The sequence below is a fragment of the Diadema antillarum genome, unplaced genomic scaffold (genome assembly GCF_040938485.1).
Source record: "Diadema antillarum isolate AM-2024a unplaced genomic scaffold, OU_Dant_1.0 scf00000017, whole genome shotgun sequence".
NCBI classification, from domain to species: domain Eukaryota; kingdom Metazoa; phylum Echinodermata; class Echinoidea; order Diadematoida; family Diadematidae; genus Diadema; species Diadema antillarum.
The window spans coordinates 3,341,513-3,355,334 of NW_027270906.1; the positions used below are offsets into that span (position 1 = coordinate 3,341,513).

Sequence of the window (13,822 nt, forward strand, 5' to 3'; positions counted from 1 at the left end):
GGGAAGTGCTAACATATTTGGCTGAGTGAGGCACTGTCCCTGTAGCCCAATGTGATTGGTAGTTATTCTTGGCAGTGATGTTTTGTACATAGTTAGGCAGTGAGTCATCCAGGTTTCCTGGAACTTAGACTGGCTAGTAGGTTGGAGAGAGTTATAGAATGTGCTAGAAGGGGTGAATAGATAGTATATAAGCTAGAGAAATTCTGCAGTAGGCAGAGTACCCAACACCTCTGCTCTGAGAGTTACGTCACTCCTGGCTCTGAAGCGACTTGTTATAGTCAGTCCTGTGTTACCTGCTGACCTGTTATGTTTGTGGAGATACTTGGCCTGGGAGACATTTTGCCTGCAGAGAATTAATGTGCCTTCATTGGACTCCATATTTTAATGTCAACGGACATTGCTATGGCAAAGCTGTGATGGGCTGGATTCTTAGCTGAACGTTATTAAGTGAATCATCATTCAACGCATCAACTGGACGTGGTCGTCACAACGTTTGGACTCTGCACGTTTCGCCGTGGACATATTTCGTGGATTTTACCCCGGATCTATACCGTGGACTATCGTAACCTGCGCCTCTGGAGTTACGTCGAAGGAATCATTCATCGGTGCATCACGGATCATTCATTTGTGCATCAAGCATCGTATTTGGACATTTCCAGGGATATTGCGTGTAATGTGTACGTAAGTGATTCCATTACTGACTTATATTTGTTTCTCGTGATCATTATTGTATTGATGTGACGCCGATTACCAGTCTGTACCCACAATATCACCGTTAATAAACCGCCTGAACATTAGTTGATTGTTTCTTTTGTGCGATCATTCTCGGAGTGATTTTGGTCGTAACAGTGCGTATCGCAAGCAAGGTTAGGCTAGGTAGAGTTGTAACTTGTATAGGATCTAGATCTAACGTTAGCTGCACTGACTCACTGTAGGCCTACTAGATTCTACTAGTAGGACCTACTACGTACTGGTACTACTAACGTTAGTACGTAACGTAGTACTAGTAGACTAAGTATACACAGCGCAGTCGCTGTAACAGCGTACTATTCAAACAGCATCTGGTCGGGCTAGAGTAGTACGCTGTAACGGTGTTAGTACTAGGATCTAGTAGATCTAGGCCTAGGCCTAGAATTAAGATTCTAGACCTACTGTAACGTTAGTAGGACCTAGGCCTAGAACTCTAGTACTAATGTAATTGGGGTGGCTGTCCCAAAAGGATCTTTCCGCAGCGAGTCAGGGCGTATAAAAATGAACTCTTACAACAATGGCTTACAAACTACACAATCGAACATTATAATCTAACGTTAAAATGACCTTATAAATATTAGAAACTAGAACTAAGTCTAGTTCTTTGTTAGTAATATTAAACATTACCAAAATATTAAATGGGAAAAGTGTGACAAACACGTCTTGCTATAATTAGACGTTGGTACTCACCAGCAAAAGTTTGCAAATTGCCGTAAAGATAGGATACGGTCCTCCAAGAAGGCAGCAACATGAGCAATCGTTCGCGAACAGTGTCTCCTCAATAGGAGAGAACCGTATACTGTTTTTACAGAATTTGCAACCTTTTGCTGGTGAGTACCAACATTCTGTAGTATTATTATGATAGATTAATAGGTCTAAACACGTGTCGTTAGGTCTATCTGCAACCAGCAGCCCCATACGCATAGCGTTACGCTATGCGTATGAGGCTGCTGGTCGCAGTTAGTCTAGGTCCTGTGGTTTGTTACGAGGTGCGTTTGTCGCGCTAGTCCCACTGCGCTGACTAGTCTATAATTTTTAGTATTGGGTCATTTTAATGAGATTGAGAGTCCATCGTTTTTATCTGTCGCAACTCGCTGATGTCTTGTTACGTAGTAAAAGCTAGCATACAAGACAAGTAGCGATATTATTATTTGATATACAATGTACTTTGCTAACACTACAGGGTAACTCCGATATCGAAGCTCTGTTTGTCTGCCAACAACGGAGCTTCGAAGGAACGTACACGTGTATTGTGAAATTTGCGAAGCACATCGTATGCGGAAATGATGTACAACACTACATTAACAAGTGGTTAACCAATTGTTCAGTCATAACAGCTTCTACTCGAGAATTGTCATATTGTATGCGGAAAACAAGTGACTGATGTGTGAAGGCATGTAATGTAGTGATGTGTGTTTACCAATTATATTGGCCAGCCGACGATTTATTCTTCGATATAATTATTGACATGATCCTGCTTTGAAAATGATTGAGTTACTTATCAAAGTTTAGATGGATGACATTCCCTTTTTATGTGATTTATCTGTTGCAGTAGACACATCCTTTGACTGCCATCAACAGGAAACTTGGTTTTGCTGTAAAAAACAAAACCGTAAGTAGAATCCTTTCGGAAATGCACAAGTTGGGGAGGAATTGAAAATGTGGAATACTTGTTTAAAAACATGACTTGTGGAGATTTCATTAATCATAATTACAAGCTTGAACTTACTACAGTACCCTGTGAGAAAGTTATGTGTTCATCATTGCATTGTAAGATTCCACTGTGGTAGCTCATAAATGAAATTCGGAAACAGATTCATTATTGCATGGGTGATCGTGAGCCTTAAACTAGAATCCACCATGATAAAAGTGTGTATTAGAGAATGAAAAAAAAAAAAGATGGAATTTTAAAATATTTGAAGAAATCAGATGAGTAAATAAGCAGATTATTACTGTAAAAAAAAAAAAATGTTATCACTAGGTCTGTGTAAATGACAAAATTGGTAAGCATCTACGTTATGTGGAGAGGGAGTATTGTACAAGTGGGATACTCTTAAGAGGGGCCCTGGGGCGGCAACAACATCCTTTCTACATTGCCATCTTCTTGAAAACAATTGGAAAGATTTTAACCAAATTTGGCACTGACCATCTGCAATTTTCTGATTAGTGTTTTCAGCTCACCTGAGCCAAATAGCTCAAGTGAGCTCTAGCGATCGCTCACCATTCCCATCTTAACAACTGACAAGCAGATTTTAACCAAACTTAGAGGGAAATCTGTAAGGGGTGGGGAGTTAAAAATGTACATGTGGCGAGTGTAGCTCCCCAGGGTGCTCCAGGGTAGCATCTTTTGTTTAATTTACAAAAATGCCCCAAATCTGGCAATACTACATGTGCTAGTATGGGCGCTAGACCCACAAGCTCTTTTTATGTATACTAAAAATTGTCAAGATGTCAAAACTTCTCTTTTACTTCTAATGATTACATTAAATCATCTTGAAGTGTAAAATTCTCAAATAATTTACTTGCAAAAGAAAAATGTATCAACATGGCTGAATCTCTAAATTCATTATTGGGTACATCTTTTTAAACTGCATTCATTTGTTGTTCGCAGGTCTTTGTTGTTGAAAATGTCATAGTCTGAATCAATCTCTTCAATGCAGTTAAGATCTTTGTCCTTTTTGTACCAAATGTAGGAAACACCAATAATGGCTGCGCAACCATTTGAGACATCTCCAGCTATACTCCAAAGACTGAGAGGTATTTTGTTTCATTTTTTGGTGCTTGCCTTGATGTAACATTCAATGTTTTCCTTTGTACGATAAAGCATGGAAATAGGACAACATGGCTTCTTCAAAGTGATTATTCACTTAATAATGAGAAAGACATACATGGCTGAACTTATTTTTCAGGTGGCCAGCTGGGCCACTTAACTAAGATGATTGGTGGGCCAATTCAATTTCGGATACAATTGCAATACAGAATGTAAGCACAAATTTCTGACTTTCATGAATAAATTTAATCAGGAAACATTGCTATGACTGTTATGAGTGGCCAACCGGGCCACAAAGGGCTCAGTTTTTGGTGCTCGAGAAAACTTTTGTTTTGCCAGTGGCAACTGGGCCACTGCTAAAGTTGACATACATTTATAATCTAACTAAATTATCATCCTTCCAAATTACACATGTACATCAGCATGCAGTGGTGCTTCTTATAATTATAGTTCTCAAGTTAAATGTATGGCAAATTAGAGTAGTGGGCATTAACAATAATGACATTTTAAAGATCACCTATTTAATTCTGTGTATTCTACTGACTGGACTATGCAAGTACTTTACAACTGATCATTTGGCTCAAGAAATGCATGGTAATCACCAGTTGACAGTTGACAAAACTGACATTAGTGACGACAATTTATTGTCTTTGTGTATTTCATTTTTATTTTGTCATCCTATGAAAGTGAATTAGATGGACAATTAAGTGGCACATTACTGTTTTAAGCATATACAAACTGTAACAGTAATGTTCTCCCCAATACTCTTGTTCACCTTAAAGTTGTTTTTTTTTTTCATTTAGTTAAGATGAAATAACACCAAGTATTGACTGATCATGAGGATAGTAGAAGAAATGCTCACTCCCAAGGAGTTGTTTGTACCGACCCTGCTATCATTCTTGGGTAGAGCTGAGGTGAACAGCACTAAGGAAACAGAATAGTAGATACGGTATTTGTTTCATAAACCTCATTATTGAATATGTTTTATGACCAATAAGGAGAATCATTTTGTTTTACAACATATTTTCTAACTACATAGTATATTATTGTCCAAATTATTCCTCCGTACATTCATAGAGAGCTGAAAGGCCTCGAAGAGGATTGGCTGACAGGCAGAATCCATTTGAACTGTATGAGGATGAAGCTTTTCAAGTGAGCTACATATTTTCGAAAGATACTCTGCACTCCACCTCATCAATATGCTTGGAGGTGATCTGAGGAGGGACACAGATTGGAATGATGCACTACCTGTTCATGTGCAGGTGTTGACCACTCTCTGCTTTTATGCCGTTTGTAAGTTAATACATTTTTGCTCATTAAATTTTACAAATTGCATTTTATATGTTTGTCCTTTTGTTGTTGTGGTTGTTGTTGTTCTTGTTCTTGTTCATATTGTTGTTTTGAGTAGTGAGGGGATTTATAAACAATCTCTGTGGGACCATCCATAATGGGAAGGAGCTGGAGGTTCCCTAAGGTTGGTAATACAGGAGATTATGTGTACCCTGGTGAGCACTAGATCTGCATACTCTCTCTTAATGTTAGTATTGCTCAGCTTTTCTTTTATTTAGACTTTTAATTGTTTTCCTCATACCAGTGATTTAACAGAGCTGCCAAACATTTTTCTTTGTATCATTTTGTACCATTTTTGTTGTTGTGGGGGGGGGGGGGAATACTCCAGTTTACATGGGAAATTGTTGCATTTGGAACTTATTTGTATGGGAGTAGGATCAGTCATTTTCACAGGCTTAAATCAAATTATATATTTCTTTGTATTTTAATCAAATGTGTACCTTTGCATTTGATAAAGGATTATCCACGCAAAAATCTATTTAAGTGGTTTCATATTTTTATTCAGATTCATTCCAGCGGATGCATGGGGACGAGGCATCGATGTCACAGTCATCTGTTTGCAGAGTCATCAGAGACGTTTTGGAAGCCATTGCAAGGAGGAAGAGAGAATTCATCAGGTTTCCAACTACGAGAGAAGAGATTGAATCTACCCAGCAGAGATTCTATGAGTACTGCCGCTATTCAGGAGTCATAGGTGTAGCTGCCCATGCGATAAATTACCAGTTGACAAACGGGACGTAGTTGGAATCGGTCAGATATTTATTCTCAACGGTCGTACCCGTGAAACTGTAAAGAAAATTGTATAAGTAAAATATACAACAATAAGATCTAATTCAGTTTCACAAATTACAATAAAATTGCTTTGTCATTCATATATGTCTAATGAATGTTTTACACTAAAATTATGCATTTATACAATAATCACTAACATTATATACATCTATAGATCACAGTGCTTTCAATCTCACATTTGCTAAAGAGTAACATCAATACTAATTCGATAACTCTTCACAATATATTCATTGTTAAATATTAACCTCTATGTACAAACATATAAAATACTATAATCATAAGAATCACATATATATTGTATATAAAACTTAATACAATCATATTTAAATTGCTTACCTCTTTGGTGAACATTATATCACATATAAGCAGCTTGTTTATGGTTCGTTGACTTTGATTCCTTTTCCTTTAAAGATTTCGTTGCTGAATGTACCTTCGATGTTTTCTGTAGTAGCTACAGACGTGAAACTGATCTGAGCATATAAAATCATTCTACTATTTGGTTACCATTACAAGATCAAAGGGAAGCGCCTGCGCGCATACAATAATCAAAGCATACCGCCTAGCGTATTCTAGGGCAATACGCGCATCTAACAATACCGCCAGGGAGAGTAACTGTTGCCATGGCAGCAACCTGGGGACTGCTGCCACACTCCCACCCAAAATCATCTATGATTTTATTTCACATTAATCACTTTATTATACATTTAATTTTGTGTAAACAAAGGTTTGATACCAAACCAATAGCGAAGTATATCACAATAATAATCAATATGCCACAGCAAAGTACTGTGAAAACCTTCAAAAAATATAACATAGTCAGTAACTATTCTGAGCTTTTGATGAGAACGATCAGTTTGTGAACAGGTCGTTCGATTACACTTCTTTTGTGGAGTGGTTTGCCTTGCTCGTCTAGATCTGGAGTTGCCATGAGGAGAGTCGCTCTTCGAACCAAACCATCATCACTGGAGATGGTCTCAATGACCTTGGCAATTCTCCAGTCCGTTCTGCAGAGACTCTCGTTTTGCAAGATGACAATGTCGTTTGCTTCAATGTTTGGCTGTGGCTGTGACGAAGTCTTTCTTGCTTGTAGGGTGTGAAGATACTCTTTCTTCCAGCGTGCCCAAAAGAGGTTGACTAAGTGTTGGACACGCCTCCACCTCTTTCGGAGATAGAGATCTTCTTTCACGAATTGTCCTGGAGGGGGTAATACGAGACCTGATTTCATTGTCAGGACATGATTGGGAGTCAATGGGAGTGGGCCGTCTGGACACTCCAGATCTTCGACGGTCAGAGGTCTACTGTTGATGATTGCCATCGCTTCATACAGGAACGTTCGCAGAGAAGAAGTTGAGAGTAGAGTGCCCGACGGATCAAGTATACCATTCAGGACGTTCCTGACATTCCTGATTTGCCGCTCCCAGACTCCTCCCATGTGGCTCGAAGCCGGCGGGTTCATCCTGAACTCACAATTGATCTTCAGTAACTGGGTAGCTATTTGATTTTCATCCAGTTCAGAAAGGCCCTTGTTTAGTTCGTGCTTTGCACCCATGAAATTTGATCCTTGGTCACAACGAATGAGGCGAACGTTTCCTCGGATTGCAATGAAACATCTCAAACTATTGAGGAATGCGTCAGTAGACATGTCATCTAGCACTTCTATGTGTACAGCCCTCATTGACATGCAGGTAAGAATGAGTCCATATCGCTTCAACTCCTTTCTCCCTTCCTTGATGGTGAAGGGACCAAAACAGTCGAGTCCACAGTATGTGAAAGGAGGTGAAGGTTCTACTCTGTCTTGTGGTAGATTGGCTTTCATCTGTCCTCTTGGCTTGCCTCGGAATCTGATGCAGTGAACACACTTGCTGATAAGAGAAGAGACAATGCGTCTGCAACCAGTGATCCAATAACCACCAGAGCGAATAGCATTGATGGTTAGATTCCTTCCTTGATGTGCCGTTCTTCGATGGTAGTGTAAGGCGACAAGTTTCGAGAGGTGGCTATCCTTTGGTAGGATGACAGGATGTTTTTCACCATACATCATTTCTGCCTTCTTCAACCGGCTTAGTAACAATGAAGCATGTTGTTTGATCATCGAATACATGCTGTTAAATAAATAGTTACCCTTTTCTATTCAACTGGTTTACTTTATCCCCCAAAAGTATATGCATATATACAATATAAACAGTGGATATACATGTAGACCCCATTGAATTAATGTTGAGTTAAGTGTGTACGGTGTACAACAGTTATATTTAAAGGGATTATATAGTTTTGGTGGAGACTTAAAGGAGACCTCCGGATCATTTTCAGATTTTTATATTTGAACAACTATAAATTAGTAATACTGAGGACAGAGTTCTAGAATTTGTGATAATTGGGGTAAAGAACAAGAATATTTTCAAAATTTAGAACAAATTGCAATGAACAAGGATGATGACATGGCAGAGTCACCATAATAATGCATGAGTTGGGGCTCAAGGAAGCAGAACAAAAGAAGAAGGCATTCATAGATTATTCACAGGTGAACTCGCAATCAAGCGGTATTGTAATGGAATTACACTGATACATTTCTGAAATACCGTATGTGAACCTCCTATGTCATCATCCTTGTTCAGTGTAATTTGTTTGGTTTCTCAAAGTATTGTTTCTCTGCTCAAGAACGACAACAAATTCCACAAATCTATACATGGAGTACTGAGTAGTCGATATATGTACTACATGATGTGAAATTATGAAAATTGTCTGGAATACGTCCCTTTAACTTCAGGTTTTTATTATCTTTTTTTTTTTTTTTTTGGTGAGATAGTGAGACACCTCTTATGAAATATGAAAGAGCATGCAATTCCAAGAGGGATTCAATATTTCTTTGATGAAAATAGGTTTTGTAATGGCCAAGATATCCAAAACAGAGTGATCCTAACAAAGTGTGGGACCTACATTTTATTATGATCATTTTGTTTTACTTTGTTTTTTGATGTTTCAGCTATTCCAAACCCGATTTTTGTCAAATAAACTTTGAATTCCTCTTAAAATGGTATGCTCTGTACTATTTCGTAAGTGTTTTCTTGGTATCTCGCAAAAAAGTTAAAGCCCAATTTTCATCTCCATCAATACTGTACCATCCCTTTAACACATTCTTAGTGAAATTGCCAAAAATAGTAAACTATGAATAGACATGAACATTGCAATGTCATGTAAAGGCTGAAGGTGATTGGTTAGATCGAACTGAAGTTTACTCTCATTGACAATCCTTGCCAGGTGCCAAGACGTGTCAAAAAGTGACAATAATCCTGTATACGTGTAAGTGGCTTATGACTTTGGAAATTGTTAAAATCACACAATTCACCAAAAGCCACCTCAGATAGAGAATGCTAGAATGTCTATCCAAATATCCCAGAAAGTGTCTCCTAAGCTTGAATAAGCCACAGAGTCTCTCCACATTTCATAGGCATAAGAAAAATCTCAGATGGCTACAGTTGATTAAATCCGGGGACACTGACAGTCATCTCTCTCTCTTTATAATAATGCCATTTTATCAGGATTTATTCTGTACTACATGTAGTTCAGGAAAGTTGGCAGATACTATATTTGCATGTTCATGTATTTTCCATCTCACTGTCTTGCATTTCTAGTATATTTCTAAATATTTAACACATTACTAGTGTAGTAGAGGATAAAACTACCGAACATGGCTAACGTACTGTACATTGTAATGCCATTGTGACAAAGTACATTATTATGTTGTTAGTAATAAGGATTTGTCACTAATCAAAAATTATGTGATCATATCATATACTTGTGACTGCTCAGAAGGTAAAAACCATACAGTTAAACATTGGGAATGAACAATAGAATTATTTAGGTCTGGACAATATACAAGACTTTAGATAAGGTAAATTAATTAAGAATGTCCTGACATACATGTGAGCAGAAAATGTTTTTGACAGGAGGTTATGTAAAAAGGCAAGCTGTGGTCATTTGATAATGCTGAGGAACTGTATTCCCACAGTTACCACCTTCTCATCTGGACTGACCATTGGACAAGGGAAACATTATACCAGGCTTGATAAGTGGTAATCTTACTATCTTAAATTGTGGCTACTCTTGTGGCTACTTAATTGTGGCTACTCTGGATAAACTGTTGTTGGCCTTATTCAGGGCTACCCGGTATACGAAGACAGGTGGTTGGGCACTTGTAGTCAGTCTGGGTGTCTATCAAAATGTCACGTGTCCAAAACTGAAGGATTTTAGTGGCCCACTCATGTTGTTAGGGAAAAAGGGATACTTGATACATTGTGTCATGTATTGTTTGGGGGCCAAGAGGAGGATGGGCTGAATATGATAATGATGTTCACAGGAAGGTTGAACGAGACCATCCTGCTGGAACTGAGACAAGTTACTTAAAATCCAACATCTCAAGTAGGCTCAGGGAGTCTTTACTCTCTTAACATCTCACATGTATAGCGATAAATAAAGTCATGTACATGCAGTACTTTTGTGTTTGACAACTTTGTTATTTTTCGACAGAGTTAAATTGTGGTCGACATTGTTAAACCTTGTTTTTTTTTTTTTGTAACAGTCATCATAATCCATCAGCTGCACAATATTTTCTGCAATTTGATAACTTCATGTACCTTCATAAGTACCAGTGAAATGATCCTAATACACTGTAGTAGCATTGTTTCTATTATTTAAGCAAATGGATATGAATGAATACAAAGGTATACACTGTTACTGTCACGCGAGTCATACATGTACTTGCAAATTTGTAAAGTACATTGTCAGGCCATTGGATGGTCGGTGATTAAAAATCGTCATTTATGACTGAATTTTTTACAGTACATACTATGTGCATACTTTGTGAGACCATGTCTGATGTATTTTTAATTGTAATTACATACTTTGTATATTAACCTGACTGTACAGTTCTGGTTGAGGTGAGGATTTAGCTTTTAATGTTTGAAAGATATTCAGAAACCGCTCTATGAGATGTTAAAGAGCATACAATTCTAAGGGGAATGAAAAGTTTATTTGATGAAAATCGGTTTTGAAATGATTGAGATATCCAAAAACAAGGTGAAACAAAGAGATCCTAATAAAAGGCGTGGTCTATCACCTTTTATTATTATTGCTTTTTTGATAACTCAGCCATTTGAAAACCAATTTTCATCAAATGAACGTTGAATCCTTCCTGCAACGTGAGTGTGGTCATCCAGGTCAGGGTCAGTAGTTTCCATCCAATGTGTGTGTGTGTGTGTGTGTGTGTGTGTGTGTGTGTGTACATGTATTTGCATTGCATTGAACATACATAAGACTCAGCAACAGCATACAGGGGAGGGAGATATGTTTTACATGTTTTAATGTTTTTCATATTAAAAAAAAACCACAACAACAACACAATGCCAGGTGTGTACTGTACTGAGCATGCTCAGTGTAATATTAAATAGGGGAAATCCCTTTTCTGAGGTCAAGTCCACTGTTGAAACCACGGTTTCATTTGAGTCCACTGTTGAAACCACGGTTTCATTTGAGTCCACTGTTGAAACCATGGTTCCAAACCGTGGACTCAAATGAAACCGTGGTTTTTTGAGTCCACTGTTTGTGAATCGCAGACTCGAAACCATGGTTTCTAAAAACCATGGTTTCTAGAAACCGTAGTTTCATTTGAAACCACCTTTGTGAATTCGGGCCATTAAGTCTCAGGGTTGGCAGGTATGCATATTAATGAGATACAAGTTCATTGTTTTTGTAGCACACAAAATGTCACACAGTGGACTCCCATTATTTAACGAAGTCCTTGGGACTGGTAGTTTTCTTTCATTATATTTAAATTTCATTATAACCGAACAAATAAACAATAAAGAACATTGAGCAAATTACGTTGCGGCCTGAATCTTTACTATGTTGTAACCGGAATTTCGTTATAACTGTGTTCCTTTTATTGGGAGTGCACTGTATCAATCCTGAATACCTCCCCAAGTTTAATTGCATTCATGAGACACATATTTTTCTCTCTCTATCTTCAGTTTTATGAGGCTGTACAGCGATGTCTAGGAACAGCAGAAGCTTGTGATTTCTTGCACAGCAGACCGGTGGATGAAGAGAATGTGACACTTCTTGGACTGGACAGAGATAAGCTCCTTGCCGGGCATCATCAGAAGAAGGTCAGACGAGTATCCAGTCATGACATACCTTTGCTGAGTTGTCCACAAAGACTCCAACTCTCCAACTTTGAGGCCATTTTATCAAAATCTCTTGCTCTCCTGCATGAGCTTGAATTTCTCCTACTCTGGTTGTGTTACTTCTACTTCAGATTTTGCCTTATCCAGCCAAATTTTAGTTTTGTCATATGCATGTAGGTTAAAAAAAATAAGGCTGAGACAGCCCCAGAGAGCATCTATAACCCTAAAACTTCCGGGGTCCTTAAATGGGTCCTGGACTTCCTGCAAGGGATGTTGTGCTTCACGCTCTTGATTTGTGCTGTGTGCACATAATAATTTGTATGCATGTTTGGGCTTTCAGATCTGAGTCTCCTGTTTGCTACGGGATCCAGGTGGGGGAATCTCCCATTCCAGAGGTACTTGGGGTTGGAGTCTTTATTTCATGGCGTGGGCCAAAACGTTACAGTATTATTTGTGGTACATGTAGCCTTTAATAACAGGGCAGAGTGCTCCTGTCAAATTTATTTCCATTTCAAGAATTATTAGTTATCATTTAGACATTTCAAGGCATTTGAAAATTCTGCCACTGAAATTATCAATTATATATGAAATTTCAAAGGACTTGAATGATAGTGTATTATATTTTTGTTTTTTAATTGTCACATTATGCACCATCTATAAGGAGTAAACATCGTAGTGAAAAAAAAAAAAATTAAATACACCTTACCACAGAAATATAATTTCTGAGACACTTTGTGTTCATGCCCTTGTCTCTGTTGTAAATGATTTGGAGCATGCATGTTGCATTAGTAAAAGCATTGGATCCATCAGTTTGTGATGCAGTTCATGAAAACATTTTGTTTGCCTGCAGGTTGTGTCGATGTTGCAACCTCAGCTGATACCCTTGATGGAGGACCACCTACGGAAGAAATGTGAAGAGATTCAGTCCTTTCATGAGACAGAATCAAATGCCACTGCAGGTATCCACTTGGAATAAGCATTTTAACATATGTTTTCCTTTATTTAGAGTAGAAGCTCATCTGTATTGGAAATTCAACTGAAATTTGTGTTAAACGTTTGATCTCGTCACATGATCGAGGCAAAGATGGGTCTTTCCACTGATTAAGGCTGTAGCATTAACAGCTGAAAGTTCTGGAGGTAAATATCTTGTATTGATATAAAAAGTTTAACACTAATTTTAATGGGAATTTTGTTATAACCATGTTCATTGTAGCAGGAGTGCACCATGCTATCATGCCCTTGTAGTAAATGTAGATGTTGTAATGCATAGAATTCTATTACATATGTAGAATTTTAAATGATCCTGGTGAAACATGGTAGCAGATTTAATTACTTCTGAAATCTTCCTTTTGAAGAATGATTTGTTGAAATGAGACAGGATATAGTAACACGTGAATGTGTACACTTCAAAATGTCTTCCTCAGGTGAAGATCTCACCTTTGCCAAGGCCACCCAGCTGCCGGACGTCCTGCGGAGTGAGAAGACCAAGCTGGAGGATGAGAGACGGCAGCTGAAGCTTGACCGGTTGCTAAGGAACAAGCAATGCTGGCAGTACTACCAAGTGAGTGTAGGATTGCTGGGGGGGGGGGGGGGAGGAATCTGGACAATGGTGTACTATGCTAGTTCATGTTTGTAAATATATGTCACCTTTGAGATGAGATGTGTTTGTACCATAGTGCACAGTGAGAACACAAGCATCATATTTTTCTGTGGCACAAAGCCCAATGCCAAACCTCTTTGGTACAGTGTATTCCAGTTATAACGAAGTCCTTGGAACCGGCAGTTTTCTTTTGTTATAACAAAATTTTGTTAGAACCAAAGAGCATTGTATATACAGATATATAGATGATAACTTTGGGACCTGAATTGTGATTTCATGGTAACAGGAATTTCATTATAACCATGTTTTTTATAATGGGCACTGTACAATGTGCACTGTACCTGCTGTTTTAATTAGTATTACGGTTAGCAAGTTTAT

At 38.1% G+C, this 13,822-nt stretch overlaps 1 protein-coding gene across 1 annotated transcript in view; it reads left to right on the top strand.

The window, feature by feature from the left end:
• LOC139726552 (HAUS augmin-like complex subunit 4) overlaps nucleotides 1–13,822 on the top strand; it is a 29,606-nt gene that overhangs the window by 13,442 nt on the left and 2,342 nt on the right. The window contains exons 4-6 of the mRNA XM_071637546.1: nucleotides 11,689–11,826; nucleotides 12,695–12,803; nucleotides 13,269–13,405. Of these exons, the coding sequence (XP_071493647.1) occupies nucleotides 11,689–11,826; nucleotides 12,695–12,803; nucleotides 13,269–13,405 (384 nt within the window). The remainder of the gene's footprint in view (nucleotides 1–11,688; nucleotides 11,827–12,694; nucleotides 12,804–13,268; nucleotides 13,406–13,822) is intronic.